Source organism: Balaenoptera physalus (assembly GCF_965194825.1).
Source record: "Balaenoptera physalus genome assembly, chromosome: 2".
NCBI lineage: Eukaryota > Metazoa > Chordata > Mammalia > Artiodactyla > Balaenopteridae > Balaenoptera > Balaenoptera physalus.
This window is the reverse complement of record NC_138883.1, coordinates 2,675,882-2,697,259: the sequence shown is the minus strand read 5'-3', so window position 1 is coordinate 2,697,259 and position 21,378 is coordinate 2,675,882. Positions and strand designations below refer to the sequence as shown.

Genomic DNA, 21,378 nt, shown 5'->3' with positions numbered 1-21,378 from the left:
GCAGGATACAGAATCACTATAAAAAAATTGTATTTGTATAAATTTGCAATGAACAATCCAAAAATGAGATTAAGAAAACAATTCCACTTGCAGTAGCATTTAAAAAGAGACAAACTTGGAAATAATTTAACAAAATAAGTAAAAATCTTACACCTTGCATTGTGAATGGAATTAATGCAACTAAATGATCACTCAAAAAGTTAAAATGGCACATTTTATGTCATATGTACTTCACCACAGTAAAAAAGTAAAAACAAGTTAAACTCTGAAAACTACAAAATATTTTTGAAAACAAAATTCAGAGATCTAAATAAATGGAAAGACATATTGTGTTTATAGATAGGCAGACTTAATATTGTTAAGATGGCAATACTCCCCAAATTGATCTACAGATTCAACGTAATCCCTATCAGAATCCCAGAGGGCTTCTTTATAGAAATTGACACATTGATCCTAAAATTCATATGGAAATTCAAGGAACCCAGAATAGCCAAAACAATCTTGAAAAAGAACAAAGTTGGAGGGCTCAAACTTCCCGATTTCAAAACTTACTACAAAGCAACAGTAATCAAGAGAGTGTGGTAGTGACATAAAAATAGGCATATACATCAACAGAAGAGAACTGAGAGCCCAGAAATAAGACCATATGTTTATGGTAAGTTGATTTTGACAAGGGTGCCAAAACTATTCAATGGGAAAAACACAGTCTCTTCAACAAATGGTGCTGGGACAACAGGATAGCCACATGCAAAAGAATGAATTTGAACGCCCATCTCACACCTTATATAAAAAAATGATTCAAAATGGATCAACAACCTAAATGTAAAAGCTAAAACTATAAAATTCTTAGAAGAAAACACAGATATAAATCTTTGTGACCCTGGATTTAGCAATGGATTCTTACATACGACACCAAAAGCAACAAAAGAAAAGTTCAATTGGATTTCATCAAAATTAGTAACTTGTGCTTCAAAGGAAACCATTAAGAAATCGAAATGACAACCTACAGTATAGGAGAAAATATCTGCAAATCACACGTCTAATGAAGGATTTGTATCCAGAATATATAAAGAACTCTCACAACTCAACAAAATAAACAATTGTTATTTATTTTTTAACACAATTAAAAAAAACGAGCAAGGGACTTGAATAGACATTTCTCCAAAGAACATATAAAAATGGCCAATAAACAATAAACAAGATGCTCATCATTAGCCTTTAGGCAAAAGCAAATCAAAACCACAATGAGATACCACTTCACACACACTAGGATGGTTAGAACAAAAAAGACAAATAATAACAAGCATTGGTGAGGATGAGGAGAAACTGGAACCCTACTGCTGCTGGTGGGAATGTGAACTGGGATGGTTGTTATGGAAAACAATCTGGCAGTTCTTCAAAATGCTAAGCATAGAGTTACCAAATGACCTGGCAATTCCACTCCCAGGTATACAATCAAGAGAAATGACAACATATGTCCACATAAAACCTTGTACATTAACGTTCATAGCAACATTATTCAAAATAGCTCAAAGGTAGACACAACCCAAATGTCCATCAACTGATGAACGGGTAAACAAAATATGGGCTATCCATGTAACAGAATATTATTCAGCAATAAAAAGGAATCAAATACAGATATATCCTTGAAAACATTACGCTAAGTGAAAAGAACCCAATCACAAAAGACCACATATTACATAATTCCATTTATAGGAAATGTCCAGAATATGCAAATATATAATGAAACTAGATTAGTGGCTGCTTGGGGCTGGTGAGGGAAGGAAGGAGTTGGGACTGATAGCTAAAGGGTTTAGGATTTCTTTTTAAGGTGATGAAAGTGGAAATAAATAGCTGCACAACTGTATGAAATACTAAAACTACTGAACTCTACAATTTAAATAGGTAAATTGCATGTGGATTACATCTCAAAACTGTTACAAAAAAAGAAAAAAAAGAAAGAAAAGAAAAAAGAAAAGAAATCATTTGGTAATTGTAAATGGCAGAGAAACCTTTCTTTTTCACTAAACTTAATCAGTTAGCTGTGTAATTCGATTTAAGTTTCTCTCACATTGTTGATAGACATCCAGTTTCTGTTCAATATCCCTCTTAACATATTTCACAAGGATTATCAAAACTTCATAAACACAAATCTTGCTTTTTAAAAAATAATTATATACTTGTACAAGAAATATATCCTGGCTTATCACTTTGATTACATAAAACCATAATAATGCCTTAGGTTTTGAGAAACATTTTTGTCCTAATACAGTCTAATATAAATGCTACCCTTGACACCTTAACTGGTGAAACTGGAAATAGAGCATTCTTAGTAACTTCCCAAAGTGCTGCTAGTTAGACAATATATCCTACATATTCGAAAGCAATGCTTCATCACATTTTCTCAGATTCATTTAAAGGTACATCAAAAAGGTAATTTGTTAATATACTTAAAGAGTTTTCAACAATCTGACTCCAAATACTTAGGGTTAAAAAAGAAAGAAATCTGAGCTGCAAAATTATTTTTTAAGGATTGCTGCAAACCCATTAATTATGAAACCAACATCTTTCTCAATAATGAAGAATCAATATAAATGCTATTTCAAGTTTAAAATAATATGTTAAAAATCAATTTAGCCCTCTGATTTAAATTTTTTAAACAAAATCAGAGAAACTCAATGTTTCTAATTCAATTCTTTCACACGAACAGGGGTAAAGTACAAGAGAGCAACAGCCTTAAAATGTAGTTTGGGTGTCCTGGTAAGGGAGGTCTATTTACCTTTGGGGTTTTTTTTGTTTTTTTTTTTGAGTGCTTAGGTTTCCTTCACTTTTTTTTAGTATAAATGCTTTACGATGTTGTGTCAGTTTCTAGTGTACAGCAAAATGAATCAGCTATATGTATACATATATCCCCATATCCCCTCCCTCTTGAGCCTCCCTCCCACCCTCCCTATCCTGTCCCTCTAGGTGGTCACAAAGCACCGAGCTGATCTCCCAGTGCTCTGCAGCAGCTTCCCACTAGCTAGCTATTTTACATTTGGTAGTGTATATATGTCAGTGGTACTCTCTCACTTCATCCCAGCTTCCCCTTCCCCCCCGCCCCCATGCCCTCAAGTCCATTCTATACGTCTGTGTTTTTATTCCTGCCCTGCCACTAGGTTCATCAGTACCGCTTTTTAAAATTCCATATATATGCGTTAGCCTAAGGTATTTTGTTTTTCTCTCTCTGACTTACTTCACTCTGTATGACAGTCTCTAGGTCCATCCACCTCACTACAAATAACTCAATTTCATTCCTTTTTATGGCTGAGTAATATTCCATTGTATATATGTGCCACATCTTCTTTATCCATTCATCTGTCAATGGACACTTAGGTTGCTTCCATGCCCTGGCTATTGTAAACAGTGCTGCAACGAACACTGTGGTACATGTATCTTTCTGAATCACGGTTTTCTCAGGGTATATGCCCCGTAGTGGGATTGCTGGGTCATATGGTGGTTCTATTTTTAGTTTTTTAAGGAACGAGGGAGGTCTATTTACCTTTGGATTTCATTTCTGTTTTTTATGTTTTTATAAAATCATGACTGGCAAGAACATTTCTTATTCTGCTCTTTATTTTAAATTGGTGATTTCTTCCTACATACCAAAAGCTTTAGAGTTAAACAGAATCAGCTCTGTGTCACTTCAAAAAAGATAAAGTTTATACACCGGGTCCCTGAGTCACAAACACCCAATTCAAACATCGCCACGTTACCTATCCATACAGGCACACTCCTGCTTCACGCCTATGCTCACCCAGGGTGCCTCCCCAGCCCTCCTTCCAACCACTTTTCAGGCACCCACTCTTCTGCTTTCAACACACCCAAGTCCCCCTTCTTCACATCCTTTTACCCCTTCTCCTTTCCCTCTCTTCCAGTGTTGTACAATTACTAGAAATAAACTTGCCCTCCCGTATCTCCATTTCTTCCTTCTAATTATGCAGGAACCCTTCTAATAAGTGAGTAAATATAACAAACAGAATACGTCCAAAAAAAAATGAAACAGCAAATGTACGCTCTGACTTCATTTAGAGATGAAAACTAGGGTACCTTTCAGTTACCTCCAGTGTATGGACACCCTTATCTCTGAACCATCTGGAAATCTCATAAAATGATAGCATAGATTACAGTGGGATGTAGCCTCAAGGATAACATGAGCTCCAGAGAACGGTAATTTTGTTTTGTCATCACTGCAGTGCCTGGCACTTCTTAAGTCCTTAAAAAATGCTTGTTGAATGAATGACAGTAGATGACAGTAGACTACTGTCTACTGTAGTAATGTCAACACAATTTTGCACAGTGGGGACAGCAAATGGACAAGTGGCATCTAATTTAGCAAAGCTAGAAAAGTGAAAGTGAAGTAGGGATAAAGCAGCACTAGTATCTTGAAGGCTAAACAATAATGGACAGAAAACAGAATTGGCTTTAAGTCTGCAGAAGAAGAAGTTATACTCCAGACCTCCTCCCACCCCCATCCCCGCCAATGGCCCTCCTCCACCTCACCCCACCTTCGCAGAAAGCTGGCAGCTGGGCATATACCACTCTCCCCACCATCTAGGCAGGAGACCAGAAACCCCACTCTGGGGAAACTGACAGCCCAGAGGAGGAACTACTTTAACAACTCCGGCAACGCCCCTCAAACGAGCCACGTCCCCATCTGACTTCTAATGCTGAGACTCAACATTTGAAGTTTGTGCACACAGAGAGTTCCAATCAGTCCAGCATAATTATGGAAGACAGCCAATAATCACCAGACATTTGAAGAAGAGCTTCTGACAGCAAAGACAAAGACCAAAGTAGGAAACAGGATAAAAAGGACTCGGAAGAAACAGAGACAGCACAAGAAACAAAAGAAAATGTCTGTATAACATAAATGTATGCACATAAATCAACAAAAAAATAAAGAGAAAAAGTTTTAAATGATTGCCTTCATGAAACAAAAACAAGATGTTATTAAAAAAAAAAAAGAAATACTAAGGACAAAAACACTTAGAAATGAAAGATATGATGGCAGAAATAAAAACTCAATGTAAAGACTAGAAGACAAAGTTGAGGCTCTCTCCCAGAAAAATAAGGGCAAAAGATCAACGAATGGAAAAAAGTAGGAGAAAGGAAACTAGCAGAAAACTCCAGAAGGTCCAAAATATGAATAACAGGCAACCAAAAAGGCAAAAATGAAGAAAGCAGAGATCATAAAGATATAATACAGAAAAGTTTTGGAGAGCTGAAGGACCCAAGTGTCCCCACCAAAAAGACCCACCAAGGAACACTAGGGATAAATAAAGACCTTGAAAGCTCCCAGAGATGGAACAAGTCTCACAAAGGCGTGGGAATCACAATGGTCTCAGGCTTCCCCTTTGCAACAACAGTAGGTAGACATCTGAGTAAAGCTTCTAAACTTCTGAGGAAAAATGACCTGTAACCTAGAATTCAATACCCAGGTAAACTGCCATTCAATTGTGAGGGAAGAAAAGGCATTTTCAGACAGGCTAGGTCTCAAAAAAATTTCTCTCTGATGAACTCTTCCTCAGGAAGCCACTTGAATATAAGACACAGGATCCAGGAATTCCCATTCAACACAGGAGAGGCACAAAAAGAATTCTCATAAGGAATGAAGAGAAATCCCAGGATGACTGCTAAGTAGCAGGCCTAGAGAAGAAACAGCCTAGAATGGAACAGGAAAATGAAGGGCTCTACAAGGGATGAAAAGTGAGAGATTACTCGAGGTGTCTGACTGCACTGGGAGTTCTATTTAGAAGCCTGGACTAAATTCATGACTATACACTGGCATCCACGCTAAATGAGAGAAAAAATAATTCATTCCAATTAACACAAAAATAATTCCTTGTCTTAGCAGACTGTGAATTAACTGTATCCTATGTGGCTCAGCTGTTAAAATGTTTACCCAATGATAACAACAAACACTGAGTATCAATTTAAACAAAAATTATTATATAGCCAGATTTGGAAAAGCGGAGAGAAAGGGTGTGTGTGTTTCGGGCAGTGCAGGAAAGAAGACATGTAAAGCTCCACAGCCTTCTCTTCCACAGTAGGAAGTTAACAGATAATATATAAAATGGCAAATCAGAAATTAGCAGTACAAGCATGCTATTTAGATGCATGAAATTTGAGGCAGGAACTGCTAAACAGATGACCATCAGCATCCAAGAATCCTCCCCATCCACATAACACCTTCACCCTCTGCCTGGAGTGTAGACAGGAGGGCCCCCATCAGACCACACAGTGGACTTAGCAGGAAAGGGCCCAGGTCCCTGAAGACTTCTTGGAATGAGACTGTCTTCCTAGCCTTGGACTGACTACCAACAGTGTCACATGAAATAGAATTCAATCTTGATTTTAGGTCACTGTTGTTTGGTTCTCTATTACTGGCAGTTCAATGGGATCATAAGACAGTTGATGATAAGGAGAAACAGAAGGGTTAAAAGAGGTTGCTTAGGGACTTCCCTGGTGGCACAGTAGTTAAGAATCCGCCTGCCAATGCAGGGGACATGGGTTCGAGCCCTGGTCCGGGAAGATGCCACGTGCCGCGGAGCAACTAAGCCTGTGTGCCACAACTACTGAGCCCACGTGCCACAACTATGAAGCCCATGTGCTCCAGGGCCCGCAAGCCACAACTACTGGCCCCACGTGCTGCAGCTACTTAAGTCCGTGCGCCTAGAGCCCGTGCTCCACAACAAGAGAAGCCACAGCAATGAGAAGCCCGCGCACCGCAACGAACAGTAGCCCCCGCTCGCCGCAACTAGAAAAAGCCCAAGCGCAGCAACAAAGACCCAACACAACAACAAAAAAAAAGTGGTTGCTTAGAAGTTAGACCCAGAGTGGGCTGGCTGGTAGAGGGACTACTGTTTTGCATTATACTGAATAACTCTGTAGAACTACTGGACTTTTAAAACTGAGTAAATGCATTACTTTAATAAAAGTAAAAGTATTTAATGAAAATTACCCCCACAGGATATGGTCAGAGGTGCCGTTAATCTCAACCTCTAAAACTAGGATTAGTTGTATCTTTTTAGGTTTATTTGTTTTATTTATTTATTCATTCACTCATTTATTTATTTTTGGCTGTGTTGGGTCTTCGTTGCTGCCCGCGAGCTTTCTCTAGTTGCAGTGAGCAGGAGCTACTCTTCGTTGCGGTGCGTGGGCTTCTCATTGCGGTGGCTTCTCTTGTTGCAGAGCATGGGCTCTAGGCGCACAGGCTTCAGCAGTTGTGGCACATGGGCTCAGTAGTTGTGGCTCGCGGGCTCTAGAGCACAGGCTCAGTAGTTGCGGCACCCTAGCTTAGTTGCCCCATGGCATGTGGGATCTTCCCAGACCAGGGCTCGAACCCTCATCCCCTGCATTGGCAGGTGGATTCTTAACCACTGTGCTACCAGGGAAGTCCCTTAGGTCAATGTTAAATTCCAGCGTTGGACCATGGATTTCAGACCTGATTTTTTTAAGGCAACAGAATACAAAGTCATTGTAGAAGTTTTAAAAGGGGGAGTGATGAAATGAAAAGCAGTGTTGAAGACTGATCTGGCAGAAATATTTAAATCTTCAAGTGAAAAAGGCTTTAATTTAGGTCTATGGGCTTGAGAGCTTCAGCTAGGCCAGTGATAATGGGAATGGGGGGGAAAAGAAAGGTTACAATAAAACTAAGATACTTCAAAGCAGGTGCCGGCAAGGAGGCCCAGGGCTGACCATGGGTCCGTGAAGGAGAGGAACCCTGGTGAGAGGGCTACTTGCTCAGAAATGATTAGGGAAAATGTCCAGAGCCCGGTTTACCCAAAGGAGAGGGGAGATGGGGGTGGAGGGCAGATCATGGGATCTCTCAAACTCCTAACCGTTTTCAAACCCATGACTCTGTGATTTTGGAGGCTAGAGGAATCATCATCATGCCAGTAAATGTTAGGACTCCCGCCTGAAGAGTAAATTCTTTACGTCTCCAAAGAAGCTCCAATATAAGAACAGAAATTATATAATTCAATTCAAATTTCTCTTCAAATTTCTAATTCTTTCCTAAAGATAACAAAAATCCAAAGCCTCCTATTATAGGGGAATTCCCTGGTGGTCCAGTGGGTACGACTCTGCACTCCCAATGCAGTGGGCCCAGGTTCGATCCCTGGTCTGGGAACTAGATCCCGCGTGCCGCGACTAGGACCCAGCACAGCCAAAATAAATAAATTAAATATTTTAAAAAAAATTTTTTTCAAGTCTATTATATAATTGATCCTTTTTGCAAAGTTTTAATCTGAAAACAATTTTGCTGCCAGTTACCTACTGGCAAAAATCTAATATGAAACACAGATTATTTAAAATCATACCATAAAGTGTGCCCTTCATCTCATAGATAGTATGTTTTATTTGAAACAAATAAAATTTAAAAAAAATAAAATAAAATAGATACTAATTGTTTAATTGTTCTTTGGTAGATTTTAAGTCTAAATAAAGCCTTCAAAAATTACCATATTCCTCCGCGGCATGTGGGATCTTCCCAAGCCAGGGCTCGAACCCGTGTCCTTTGTATTGGCAGGCAGATTCTTAACCACTGCGTCACCAGGGAAGCCCCATTTCACCACTTACGATTTTTTAAAAAAGGGTAAAAAAATCTATATGTGGTCTCTTCTAGCATGATCCTTTTACTTTACTAGTCTCAAAAAACACATTTTGCCTCTTTACCAAAAAAAGCATTCAATAGCTTTGCTGTACTTAATATAGTTTGAAATTAACAGTCCTGTTTGCTCGCATGTTTATCCAGCATCACAGACGTCAGCACAGACAGGACAAGATTTCCAAGGGCTTCAGGTGCTGCAACAAGAGGCAGGGCAAAGGCAAGGGGCGTTCCTGTCAACACTGCCTGCGGCGCTTTCTGAGTTTTTACCTTACCTGCATTTGCAATTGAAGAGCAATTCACCACACAGCATAAGCTTTTTCAGGTAGCTCACACAGTGGTATCTCGAAGTGAGAACAACTCACTCCAACTCCAGTTTTACTTATTGCAAGTCTAGATTTAACACAGACACTGGTGTTTACTTAAAAGCCCAACTGTCAATGGAGGAGGTTTTAAGAGAGAAAAAGTAAGGCTGGCCGGTTAATGTTTAATGGTTTCAGCTGTTCCATCACTTGCCTTGTAGTCAATATCACCACGCATTTCAAATACCTATTTACAAATCCAAATTATGTTAACCTAAATTTTATTACACAATCCCAGTATTCCCCTACAAATTGGATCTTATCATTCAAAAGATCTGTTTCTTATATCTGTTACTTAAAAAACGTGTTCCGATGTTATGCAAAAATTCTATCTGGGGGCTTCCCTGGTGGCGCAGTGGTTGAGAATCTGCCTGCCAATGCAGGGGACACGGGTTCGAGCCCTGGTCTGGGAGGATCCCACATGCCGCGGAGCGACTAGGCCCGTGAGCCACAATCACTGAGCCTGCGCGTCTGGATCCTGTGCTCCGCAACAAGAGAGGCCGCGATAGTGAGAGGCCCGCGCACCGCGATGAAGAGTGGTCCCCACTTGCCGCAACTAGAGAAAGCCCTCGCACAGAAACAAAGACCCAACACAGCCATAAATTAATTAATTAATTAATTAATTAATTTAAAAAAATTCTATCTGGAGAAACCATTAGATTAAAATGTATCTTGAGATGTTTAGCACCATCAGTTCAGCCTGAACGTATTAAATTTGGTAGTCATCCCACTAACACCTAGGGCTGAGCATCCCCAGGCCAAGAGCTACAGGAATTCACACAGATGAAGGTGAACTCTGAGAAGGTACCACTTCCTTCATAATAAGAAAAATCACCAATGAGGAAATTAAACAGAGGGCTATAAAGATTAATTCTAGCCCTTATAGAGGAAGCATGGTGGCACGACGAGAGAAGATGCCCTGGACTGGGTGGGAATCGGGAAACCCACGCTCAGGTCTGCCCCAGCAGCGAGCTCCAGGCCTTCCACACCTGGTCTGCAGGCCACATGGGGGTCAGAGCAGAGGGCCACTGTGGTCCACCCAATGCCAATGGGCTGGGATTTCAAACATCAGCTCTGTCCAAATAGAATACGAGCCATCATTTTTAAGTCACGAAAAAAAAATTTTAAGACATGTAGAAGTATTTTTACATAACGAAGATGAAAAACAACAATTTCACCTCATTTAGTTGTCCATATTTGTTGCTGTTTACTTGTAGAAATTTCAAAGTGTTTCATATGCTCTGCTTCAAACGGTATCAAATTTGCATTTAAAAAATAGCTTAAAGAAATAACACATGCGAAGCAGGGTATTTCCAACTTTTAATTAAGGTCCTGTATTTCATAGAGAAAACTAATCAAACTATAAACACAATCAAGGGAAAATTAAAGGCAAAATCTACAGTGAAGCCTAGGATGAGTCTTGTCCCAAGCAACCACTGTGGAAATAAGAAAATCTTCTTTTAAAACGTAAAATCTTTATTACTTATAGTTTCCAAATTTCCTCAAAGATTCCCCAGTAAGTCTCAAATCTGGGCTGAATCGGCTGTTTTTCTTCACTAAGTTTCAAGAATTCTACATAACTGTTAACAGACACCTAGCAAGGTTGGCCCCTCTGCATGAGAGGGACTCAACACGTCAGAGGTCTCACACATCAGGCAGAGCGTAAATCCAAAAACTCAACAATCCGCAGGTTGACAGCCTATGTATGTGTTTCTTGAGCAGAGCAGAAGGGATTCCACTTGGAAGTCAGGGCACCTAATAATGCTCCGCAAACAATTCCACTTGAAAGACCATTCTTTGCTTTCCAAACGCAATGACTGGCCATTCCAAGTAACACTAAATAATGACTGCACACACGTCCTAACTAGTAATACACACTGCGGAGTTACATCGGTGCATATGTTAACACACATGAGATGAAATACTGCTTCTAAAATATATTACTATTCCATGAAAATGCCACCTTAGAGTACATTCTTCTCTGTAATTTAAAGTTCTGTGCAGACTGAGTTCTTTAGAATAATGTAATTTATTTGTAATCATAATTTCCAAAAAGCCAGCACACAATTTTCAAAATATTTCTGTATTACAACACACAGCTTAGACTTGTAAAACCCAAATCTCATAAGACCTCCGCACATGCAGAGAAGAGCTTCCTCCAGTGAAGCCCACCAGTTCACAGAGTGGCTGGTACTGTCTGGTGGTGAGGGGGCTACACAAGGAAGGACCACTGCTCCACAGGGCACCCAGCCTTCAGGATAAGCCCCTCCGAGGCACTGCAGGTCCCCAGGCCAGAGGTTAGCTGGACCACACCTTACCTGCTAACTCAACCTTCCCTCTGCCTCCGCTTTTCAGTCACACGTTTACTCACATACCAAGCACTGAGTTGAACCTGATCTTGAAACTGGATTTCAAGATCAAACGCTCAGCAAGAACAGCAAAGAGGATACTCAGAAGGCTGTGATGTAACAGGCGCCAAAGACTTCACTCTCAAAGCAACCGTGAAGCCAGTTAATCATTCAGGTGGAAATCATGTCACTGATAAACGACCCCAGGAAATGAATAGTACTCTTATTTTACTGATATCGTATATAATCAAGAAAGGTGGACCCCACCACAATAAAGCACAACAGGCTGTCCTGGGGCTGTGGGCCTCCTTCTACTGCTGCTCTCACAAGACATCAAAATTCCACTAAAGAGCGAAAAACAGAAGCTCTCTAAAGAATATCGCAACTTAAGTTTTATTTTGTAAACAAAATTCCAAATCCTAATTACCATTTTGGCAGAGTAGGTGGCCTCACTATGGACTACATTTGTTTGTTTCTTCATGTCAATATCAGCTTTATCAGCCCCAAAGGTTAGAAATTACTGGGTCAAACTGCACAGCCCTAGTCCAGTGACGCACATGACCCAAGAATAAGATTTTCATAGATCTGGCCTGAACCCTGAACAGAAACATTGCGTCTTCCTTCTCAGTATTTTTTATGAGGCTGAGGATCTTGACAAAATGTCCAAGTTAGAGAGAGAGAATGTAAGAAGATTTCACTTTACAAGTGTAGCTGTTCTTGAGATTCTAACCATCAAGTAGCTTAATCAAATTTTTGTCCTAATAAAGCATAATAGCTTAGTTGACCAATGATTAAGGCACGCAAAGATCAGACGAAGAAAGTTCTTAAGTGACTTCCATATACTAACAGTTCCAGCTGGCCCCCAAATATTACAAGGGTCTGGCAAAACTACAATGAAAAAAATCAATTTGCTCTCGCATGGCGTATTCAAAATAAGGCTTTTAACCTTAAAATTCCCTTAGAAGTGGTACAGTCAAAGGGATGTTCAGGCCCCGGACACCAAGGGATGCAGGCAGGCTGTCACCTAGGAGGGGCTCCCAGGAGACATACGGGGGGGGCAGACGCAAAAAGCACACGCCGCTGCCCCTACAAGCCAGCAGGGCGAGCGGAGGGGGGAGCAACTCGACGCGGACTCCGGACCCCAAGGGCGAGGGGCGGATATCCCAGGGAGTGCTGCAGGAAACGATATCCAGACTCGGAGGGTGGATCTAGGAAGCGGCCGGGGCGATGGCCGGGCGCGGGGGTGGGGGTGGGAACGGAGGATGTGGCTCCGAGGGGCAGGATGAGGGGGCGGGTCGGCCGAACGCGGATGTGCGAAGGCCAAAGAGGAGGGCAGGGCGGGATGGAGAGCCGCGAAGCGGTGAGGGCGCCAGGAGCGGCCGGACAGGGATGGGGCGGCGGGTCTGGGAGCGGTGACGAGGCGGGATGAGCGGAAGCCCGAGGACAGGGAGGAGGCGGGCGGAGTGGGGGGAGGGCGCGACCGGGCGGGGGTCGCAGAGCCGAGGGTCAGGCCCGCGCACACTTACCCCACTCGAGGAACTCGGCCACATACTTGTCGCGGCGCAGGGCCGAGTGGCTACACTCGGTGTACAGGCAAACGAGCACGTCGAGCAGCGTCTCCACGCTCAGGGCGCTCTCGTTGCGCCAGGGCCCGTCCAGGAGCAGCTGCTCCAGCTTCTTGAGCCGCACCTTGGCCGACATGGTGCCGCGCGGCCCGCTCCCAACGCGCCGGCCTCTCGCCGCCCGCTCGGCCAGTCCGTCAGGGCGAGCCCTCAGCGTCCCGGCGGCCGCAAGCCTCGGCAGCCGCGGCCCCTCGTCGCCGCCCCGTCCGCGTCGTCGCGCCCCGGCCTAGGCCGACATCTTGGGCTCGGTCCCGGCGGCGCAGCGTCTGGGGCGCCGGGCCCCGCGGGTCCATGGGCTGGTCTCCTCCCCTCGGCGCCGCCGCCCGCCCCCGCCTCGCGCTCCTCGGCCCCGCCCGCGGCCGCACCCTCCTCGCCGCCCGCCGTCGACCTGCAGCGGCGCGGAGCCGAGCGCTGCGCAAGCCCGGCCGGCGCCCGAGTCCCGACCCCAGCCCCGACCCGGCGGCCCAGCCCCGCGGCCCGCAGCCAACCAGGGCGCGGCCAGCGCGGGCGCAGCCAACCACGGCGTGGCCGGCCGCCGCCGCGCTGACCTCAGCGCGCCGCCCCGCCCCTGCGCTCCCGGCTCCCGGCTCCCGGCGGGATCGGACCTCGCCGCTTGCCGTAGGGGGTTCGGGATGCTGGGAAGGTCGGGCGGGCGGGGTCGAAGGGGAGCGTCGCCCGGCGGGGGCGGGGCGAGCGAACAGCCAGTGCTCCGCCGAGATTGCGGCGCAGGCGCGTGCGCAGAGGGCGGCCGGGCGGCGTGCGCGAGCGCGTCGGGGACCGGGCCTCTGTGTGCGAGGCGTGCGCTCCCGCGCGCGCACGTCTTGCCTCCCGAAGGGGACCCGGGGTCTCGGAGCAGAGCCGCGGGCCCTGGCGTCCCTGGGGGCTTCGTGGCCGGTGGGCTGACGTGAGCGTCGAGGGCCGTCCCGCAGACGCAGCGCTGGCAGCCTCGGCCGTCTCTTTTAAAACCGGGTCTCATCTGGGCTGGGAGCGGCCTTACGGAAAAGGCGGCCTTCTTCTAACTTGACGGGCGGGAGACTGAGGCCCGTACAGGGCGGGGGCTGCTGGAGAGGGGCGCTCCCGCGGGCTACCCAGCGCCCCGTGAATTCGTGATGCACCCGCAGTGGCCGCTTCGGACTCTACTGCCCACCTTCCCCTCCCCGCAAACAGATACCTTGGGGTGGCAGTTTGGTAGGAAGGGGCCTGCTGTTTGTCTCCAGGCTGGGTTTGCCTAGCGAGTCCCTGCTTATACCAAGATTGCGGGTTTATTCGTGTGCCGGGGGAAGGAGGGTGACGGAGAATGTCTTCCACCCAAATAAACCCTTGGCGTCGGGAGAGGAGGGTCGGCCTAGAACTCGTGGGAGGTCACTGAGGCCATGGGGGTGGGCGAGGGCTGGGGAGCCAGGATGCAGGGTTCGGGATCCCCAACCTGGGAAAGGGAGGCGGGGGCGGGGGGAGCTTCAGTAGGAGCAGGGCAGCCAGGTGGAGCAGATGAGGGGACAGATAGAGGTTCGAAGATGGAACACTAAAGGAACCTGTGGCAAAACTGGCTCATGGAGAGAAAATCACAATAGCGTCTACCTCTGTGGGAGGTATTGACTGGAAAGGGTAGGAGGGAGCCTTCTGGGCCTCTAGAAATGTTCTGTAATTTGACTTTGGTGATGGTTATGCAGGAGTACATAAAAGGAACATTCTTCAAGCTGTACACTTAAGAGTAGTGCATATCACTGTATATCTATTATACCTTAGTTTTTTAAAAGCAGGCAAAAACAGTCTTTGGTGTTAGAGGTCAGACTAGAGGATACTTTGGGGGGATTATGAACTGAGGGGCTAGCAACATTCTTTATCTTGACCAGACCCATCTTGGTATATGGGTCTGTACATAATTAATCAAACCGTACTCTAAATATGTATGCACTTTATGTGTATGATACCTCAATTTAAAAAAAAAAAGGCCGAGCAGCCCACGTGGCCGTTTTACAGTTAAAACCAAATTCTTAATGTTAGCTTTTAAGTAGGGTGATCAAACGTCTGAATTTGTCTGGGACAGTCCCCATTTTTTGCCCTTGTCCCAGTGTACGTATAACAACGTCCTTCATTCCCACTGTGTCTGCATTTGCACAGTATATTCTCTCATGCTCAGACCCAGCAGGGTCGCCTGGCCCTGTTCAGCCCTCTAGCCCTGTCCCTACTCTCTTCTCAGTCTCTGACTCCAGTCTCACTGGCCTCTTTGCTGTTCCTCTACTATTCCTGCTCCCTCCTGCCTCAGGGCCTTTGCACTTGCCAAGCCCTTCACGTTGGATGCCCCTCCCTGACCACCTTCTTCACTTTGTGTGCTCAGCCCCAATCTGTTTCAGGATTGTCCCTTCAGGGCAGCCTTGCCTAACTGCCTGGGCTGGATCAGGCCCCAGCTCACCCTGTAGTTTATCTTAGCACTTGCCTAAGTGGATACCTGTGAGTCTTGCCCATTAGTCTGAATACTAGAAATCTTCCTGTGCCTCAATTTCTTCGGAGGTAAAAAGAGAATAATAATAGGACCTACCCCAGTATTTCAGTGAGTTTCTGGAAGGATTAAATGGGTTAATACCCAGAGAGTACTTTGAACAGTGCCTGGCTTGCTTTACATGCTCACATATTGGTAGCTGGTATTGTGCATTAGAGTTTTTATTTCTAAACTAGGGGCTCTGTGGCCAGCTGATGGATAGAGTGTCTTGGGTTCCCCAGACCAGGGAATCCCAGTGTCCTCAGGCATGCATGAGGTTCCTCTGTGTCTGTCTTAATCACTTTGGGCTGCTATAACGAAGTACCATAGACTGGGTGCCTTACAAACAACAGAAGCTTACTTCTCACAGTTCTGGAGGCTGGAAGTCCAAGGTCAGGATGCCAGCATGGTCTGGTTCTGGGTGACTGCCCCATCCCTGGTTACAGAGGTCTGTCTTTCTGTGTTCTCACATGAGGAAAGAGGTAGCTCTCTGGCCTCTTATAAATAGGCACTAATCCATTCATGAGGGCTCCACCCTCATGACCTAATCACTTCCCAAAGGCTCCACCTCCTAAAAACATCACATTGGGGGTTAGGATTTCAGCATATGAATTTTGGGGACACAAACATTCAGTCCATAACAGTATCTTTACAATAAACTCCTCCTACATAGGCTGGTATGGTGGGTTTCTGGTCTTTGCAACACTGCAAGCCAGACTAAGCCTAGCTTTAGCCTCAGACCCTGAAACATGTACAACATACAGTAACCAAGTCACAAACAATATCTCAGTTCAGAAATTAGAGTGTCCAGGTCTACAGAGTCAAACCTTTGAACCTGATTTAACTTTAAATCTTACCCTTGGGCCATTTAGGGCCTGGGATGAACCCTGCGGAAAGGGGGCTGTGCTCAGCAGTCTCCCTCGTTCCTTCCGCAAGCCACTCAGCTAGCTTGGCCCTGCTTCCACCCACCCGGGGCGGCTGCCAGAGAGGAGGAACGGAGACGCACTGGGGAGGGCTATGGCCTCACCTCTGGTCTGGCAAAGTGTAGGCTGACCCCTCTCTCCTGGGAACATTCACAGGCTCCCCAACAGTTCCCTGATATTCTCTCTTCTGGGCAGCAGTATCACTTTTCTGGGTGGGTGTTTATCTGGTGCCTGCAGGGGACCCTCTGCCCTTCCATGGAGACCACCGGACAGGATCTAAGATGACCCATCCATGCAACTCACATCTGTCCACACAGCTCACGTCTGTCCACAGGAAGCACCCCTCACCCTGACATGTTCCAGAGCAGGCAGGTCCCCGCGCAGCAGCACACTCCTGGCTCTGCCTCCAAAGCAACTCGTGAGCCTTCTCTCCGGGCTGGGAGTCCATTCCCAGTCCACTGTGCCCCCAAATGGAGGGCTGCTTTTGAAGCTCACTGAGCAATCCCTTGTACATGGACACCAGACAAAGGTCATTGTCCCTTTGCTGGACAGTCTGGTGTTTGTCTGCCTGGCACCCCCTGTCCCCTGAACCCCATTCCCCGTAAGTCTTTGTTCTGGCTCCACTCTGCTCATGAGATCCTAGAGGGGCCGCCACAGGGGTTGGACATGTCACCCAAGGCGGCTGGTCAGCTCTCCATCTCCCCCCAACCCACAGCGACCCCAGATCAGGGGCACCATATGATTCACGCCAGGCCAATCGGTGAACTCCTTTAGGATGTTGTATACTAAAACTGGGAGAGGGACTTCCCTGGTGGTCCAGCCGTTAAGACTCCACAGGCCCAATGCAGGGGGCCCGGGTTCGATTCCTGGTCAGGGAACCAGATCCCACATGCCACAACTAAGAGTCTTCATGCTGCAACTAAATATCCCGCACATGGCAACTAAGATTCCACGTGCCGCAACAAAGACCCGGTGCAGCCAAATAAAAAATAAAAATAAAAAAAAAACTGGGAGAGAGAATTTCTCGTCTTTTCCTTTTGACCAGGGGCAGGTGAGCTTTTTCAGCCAAGGTCCAGATAGTAAATAGTTTAGGTTTTTCATATCCTAGTCTCCGCCTCTACTGTTAGGGCATGAAAACAGCCATAGACAATATGTAAACAAATGAGCATGTGCCCCAGAAAAGCTTTACTTACAAAAAAGGAACTTGGCCCACAGGCTGCAGGTGGCTGATCCTTGCTTCGTAGCCCATGTTGTGATGGTGGGACGTCACCCCAACAGCCACAGTTCCTGTTAGAGAAAGAGAGAAGGAGCAGGGGGTATTTTGTTACGTAAACAATAAAATTTCCTCTTTTCTTTAAACCAGTGTGAGCAAGGGTCCTGCCATTTACACTAAAAAGTGCCCTTTCAAATCATTAAGAACAAATGAAAGTAATCCAAAAGAAAAACAAGCAAGTAATATGAACAAGGGTATGTACAGAAGAAGAAACACCAAGGATCAATAGATATATGAGAATATGCTCAATCTTATTGACAGGAAAATGCAAATTAACTTCTGCTTTCAACCAAGACGGAGTAATGGGGATCAGATTTACCCTCCTACCTGAAACAGTGAAGAAAATAGTCAAAATACATGAAACAACGATTTTCATGATGCTAGAAGCCCGATGACAAAGGACTGTGATCCCTCAGCCACCATAACAAAAGTGATCCCTATGGCTGCCCATGCAGGGAGGGGGGACTGGGGTGGAGCCCCGTGGGCTGCTTGAGATGAGGAAGCAGAGCTGAGAGTCTGGCAGCTGGAAGGCTCAGGACAAAGTACCAGAGAAGAGTGAGCTGCACAGAGAGAGAACCCAGGAGATCAGCAGAGGGTCCCGCCGAGTACCCAACAGCATACTGACTAGCACTTGTGTAGAAAGAAACTACCCAAGGCTGGGGAAAGAACCAGGCATAGTGCCTGGTGCTCACATACATTGAAAATAGTGTTGTTTTGCAGCAGTCAGACTAGAAAAACTTGTTAATTCACCAGCACTGGGCAGAATTCTCTAGAAGGTTATACCTTGGGAGTGGGAACTAGCCCTGGACTGAGCATTGCTCCAGATCTGCCTACTTACAAATCATAAAAACAAGACCCAAAAGTATCAAACCGTTTCCAACTAACTTAACTGCATCCCAGAACAAAGCTCCAGAAAATTTATAGGAACAGAAAAATATCCAGCACCCAAAAAGGTAAAATCACAATGTCTGGTATCTAATCAAAGACTACTAGACATTCAAACAGGCAAGAAAACACAACCCATAATGAAGAGAATAAGCAAATAATCAAGATCAACCCAGAACTTACACAGATGTTAGAATTAACAGAGAAAGACATGAAAGCAGTTATTATAGCTGTATTCCACATGTTCAAAAAGTTAATAGAGGGACTTCCCTGCTGACGCAGTGGTTAACAATCTGCCTGCCAATGCAGGGGACGTGGGTTCGAGCCCTGGTCCAGGAAGATCCCACATGCCGCAGAGCAACTAAGCCCGTGAGCCACAACTACTGACCCTGAGTACCACAACTACTGAAGCCCACATGCCTAGAGCCCATGCTCCCTAACAAGAGAAGCCACTGCGATGAGAAGCCCATGCACCGCAATGAAGAGTAGCCTCTGCTTGCCGCAACTAGAGGAAGCCTGCGCGCAGCAACGAAGACCCAACGCAGCCAAAAAAGAAAATAATAAAGTATATAAATTTTTAAAAAAGTTAATAGAATCATAAAAGACATTTTTAAAAACCTAAGAGAACTTTAAGAGATGAAAACTACACTTTCTGAGATCAAAAACACACTGTATGGGATTAATGGCAGGTTAGACATTACACAAGAAAATGTTACTGAATTTGAAGGCATAGCAATAGAGAGCTTATCCAAAATAAAACAGTGAGGAAAAAAAGAATTTAAAAAATGAACAGAACATCAGTGAACTGTAGGACAATATCAAGTGGTCCAATATGTGGATTGGAATCCCAAAGGAGAAGAGCAAGAAAGAGGAGGGACAGAAAAAAAAAAAAAATTGAAGAAATAATGGCTGAAAAATTTCCAAACTCAATGAAAGCCATAAATCACAAATCCAAGAAGTTCAATGAAACCCCAAGCACAAGAAACATCAAAAAACAAACAAACAAAAAACCCAAAAAACAAACAACTATACTAAAGCACATCATAATCAAAATCAGTGATAAAGAGAAAAAAAATAGCCAGAGAGTGAAAAAAGACACGTTACATGCAGAGCAACAGATTTCTCATTGGAAATTATGTGAATGAAAAGACATTGGAGCAACATCTTTAAAGTACCAAAAGAAAAAAATTAACTGCCAGCCTAGAATTCTATACCCAGCAAAAATATCTTTCAAAAATGAAGGTGGAGGGGCTTCCCTGGTGGCGCAGCGGTTGGGGGTCTGCCTGCTAATGCAGGGGACGCGGGTTCGCGCCCTGGTCTGGGAGGATCCCACATGCCGCGGAGCGGCTGGGCCCGTGGGCCACGGTTGCTGAGCCTGCGCGTCTGGAGCCTGTGCTCCGCGGCGGGAGAGGCCGCGATGGTGAGAGGCCTGCGCACCGCGATGAAGAGTGGCCCCCGCTTGCCGCAACTGGAGAAGGCCCTAGCACAGAAACGAAGACCCAACATAGCAATCAATCCATCAATCAATCAATCAATAAAAAAATAAATCTTTAAAAAAAAAAAAAAAAAAAATGAAGGTGGAAATAAAGACATTTTCAGACATACAAAGGCCCACCATGAAGACAGAGGTCCATTGCCTGATTGGTTTCTTTGGATTTTATAGACACATTTACTACTTGGGTACCCACTAAGACTGCTAATTTTGAGTGGAACCCAGAGAACAAATGGGTTCTTCATCAGGTCTAGGCTTTTTTTTTTTTTAAATGTCTATTTAGGTCTTCTGCCCACTTTTTGATTGGGTTTTTTTTTTTAAGATTTATTGATTGATTGATTGATTGATTGCTATGTTGGGTCTTCGTTTCTGTGCGAGGGCTTTCTCTAGTTGCGGCAAGCGGGGGCCACTCTTCATCGCGGTGCGCAGGCCTCTCACCACCGCAGCCTCTCCTGCTGCGGAGCACAGGCTCCAGACGCGCAGGCTCAGCAGCTGTGGCGCACGGGCTTAGTTGCTCCGCTGCATGTGGGATCTTCCCAGACCAGGGCTCGAACCCGTGTCCCCCGCATTAGCAGGCAGACTCCCAACCACTGCGCCACCAGGGAAGCCCCAGGTCTAGGCTTTGATGCAAGCTGCCTTGCCACTTAAACCCCATGATTCAGCAGAACCTGTTGTTTTTAGTGTGTGTGGCAGACAGAGGTGCTCTGTGGAGCAAGTCCCAATAGGAAAATCACTGTGTGTGCACCCAGAGTTTTGGAGTCAGGCCATGTCTTCTTCTGCCAACAACTCTTCTCCATTTCAAAGGGAGCTCCTGGCTTGCTGCTGGATCTGAGTGGAGACAATGCCTGGCCATGGATACCAAGAAACTATGACTCAAGCTGTCCATCATAAAATAGATGTTATCTTATCTACTAAATCTTAAACATGGACATGCACACAGCATTCCATTGTAAAGTGAAACTGGTCCCTGACAGACCTGGAAGGAACAAGGAAGCTTCCTGAGTAGGTGACTTAGACTCCACGGTACCTGCTCCTACTGTATTACCAACTCTTTTAAACCCACAGCTATGCCCTCATGGGAAGTGTTGTGATCAGTCAACAGAGGATGAAAAGGTGTGTGCCTGATTTAAAGATTTGTCTGCCTGGGGTGGTGACTCCAGCCAGAGATGGATGGCTGTGGCTTTACAGACACACTCAGAAGAAGCCCTGAAAGACCATAGTGAAGAGAAATTCTTCCAGAAGGCAAAAATGTTGATTCTATGTTGACTCATGGGCAGTGGCTAACAGGTTGGCCAGCTGATTAGAGACTTGGAAAGAATACTTTTACTAGGAGATCTGGGGGAA

General features: G+C 45.3%; 1 protein-coding gene across 3 annotated transcripts in view; it reads right to left on the bottom strand.

The window, feature by feature from the left end:
* CDC42BPB (CDC42 binding protein kinase beta) overlaps window positions 1-13,444 on the bottom strand; it is a 112,415-nt gene extending 98,971 nt beyond the window's left edge. For 2 of the 3 annotated variants that reach the window (XM_082450970.1, XM_082450971.1), the window contains exon 1: window positions 12,887-13,443. In XM_082450970.1, the coding sequence (XP_082307096.1) occupies window positions 12,887-13,061 (175 nt within the window). In that variant the 5' untranslated portion in view covers window positions 13,062-13,443. Of the gene's footprint in view, window positions 1-12,886 lie in introns of all 3 variants that reach the window. The other variant, XR_014260910.1, reaches the window with a different exon arrangement.
* Between the last annotated feature and the right edge of the window lie 7,934 nt (window positions 13,445-21,378).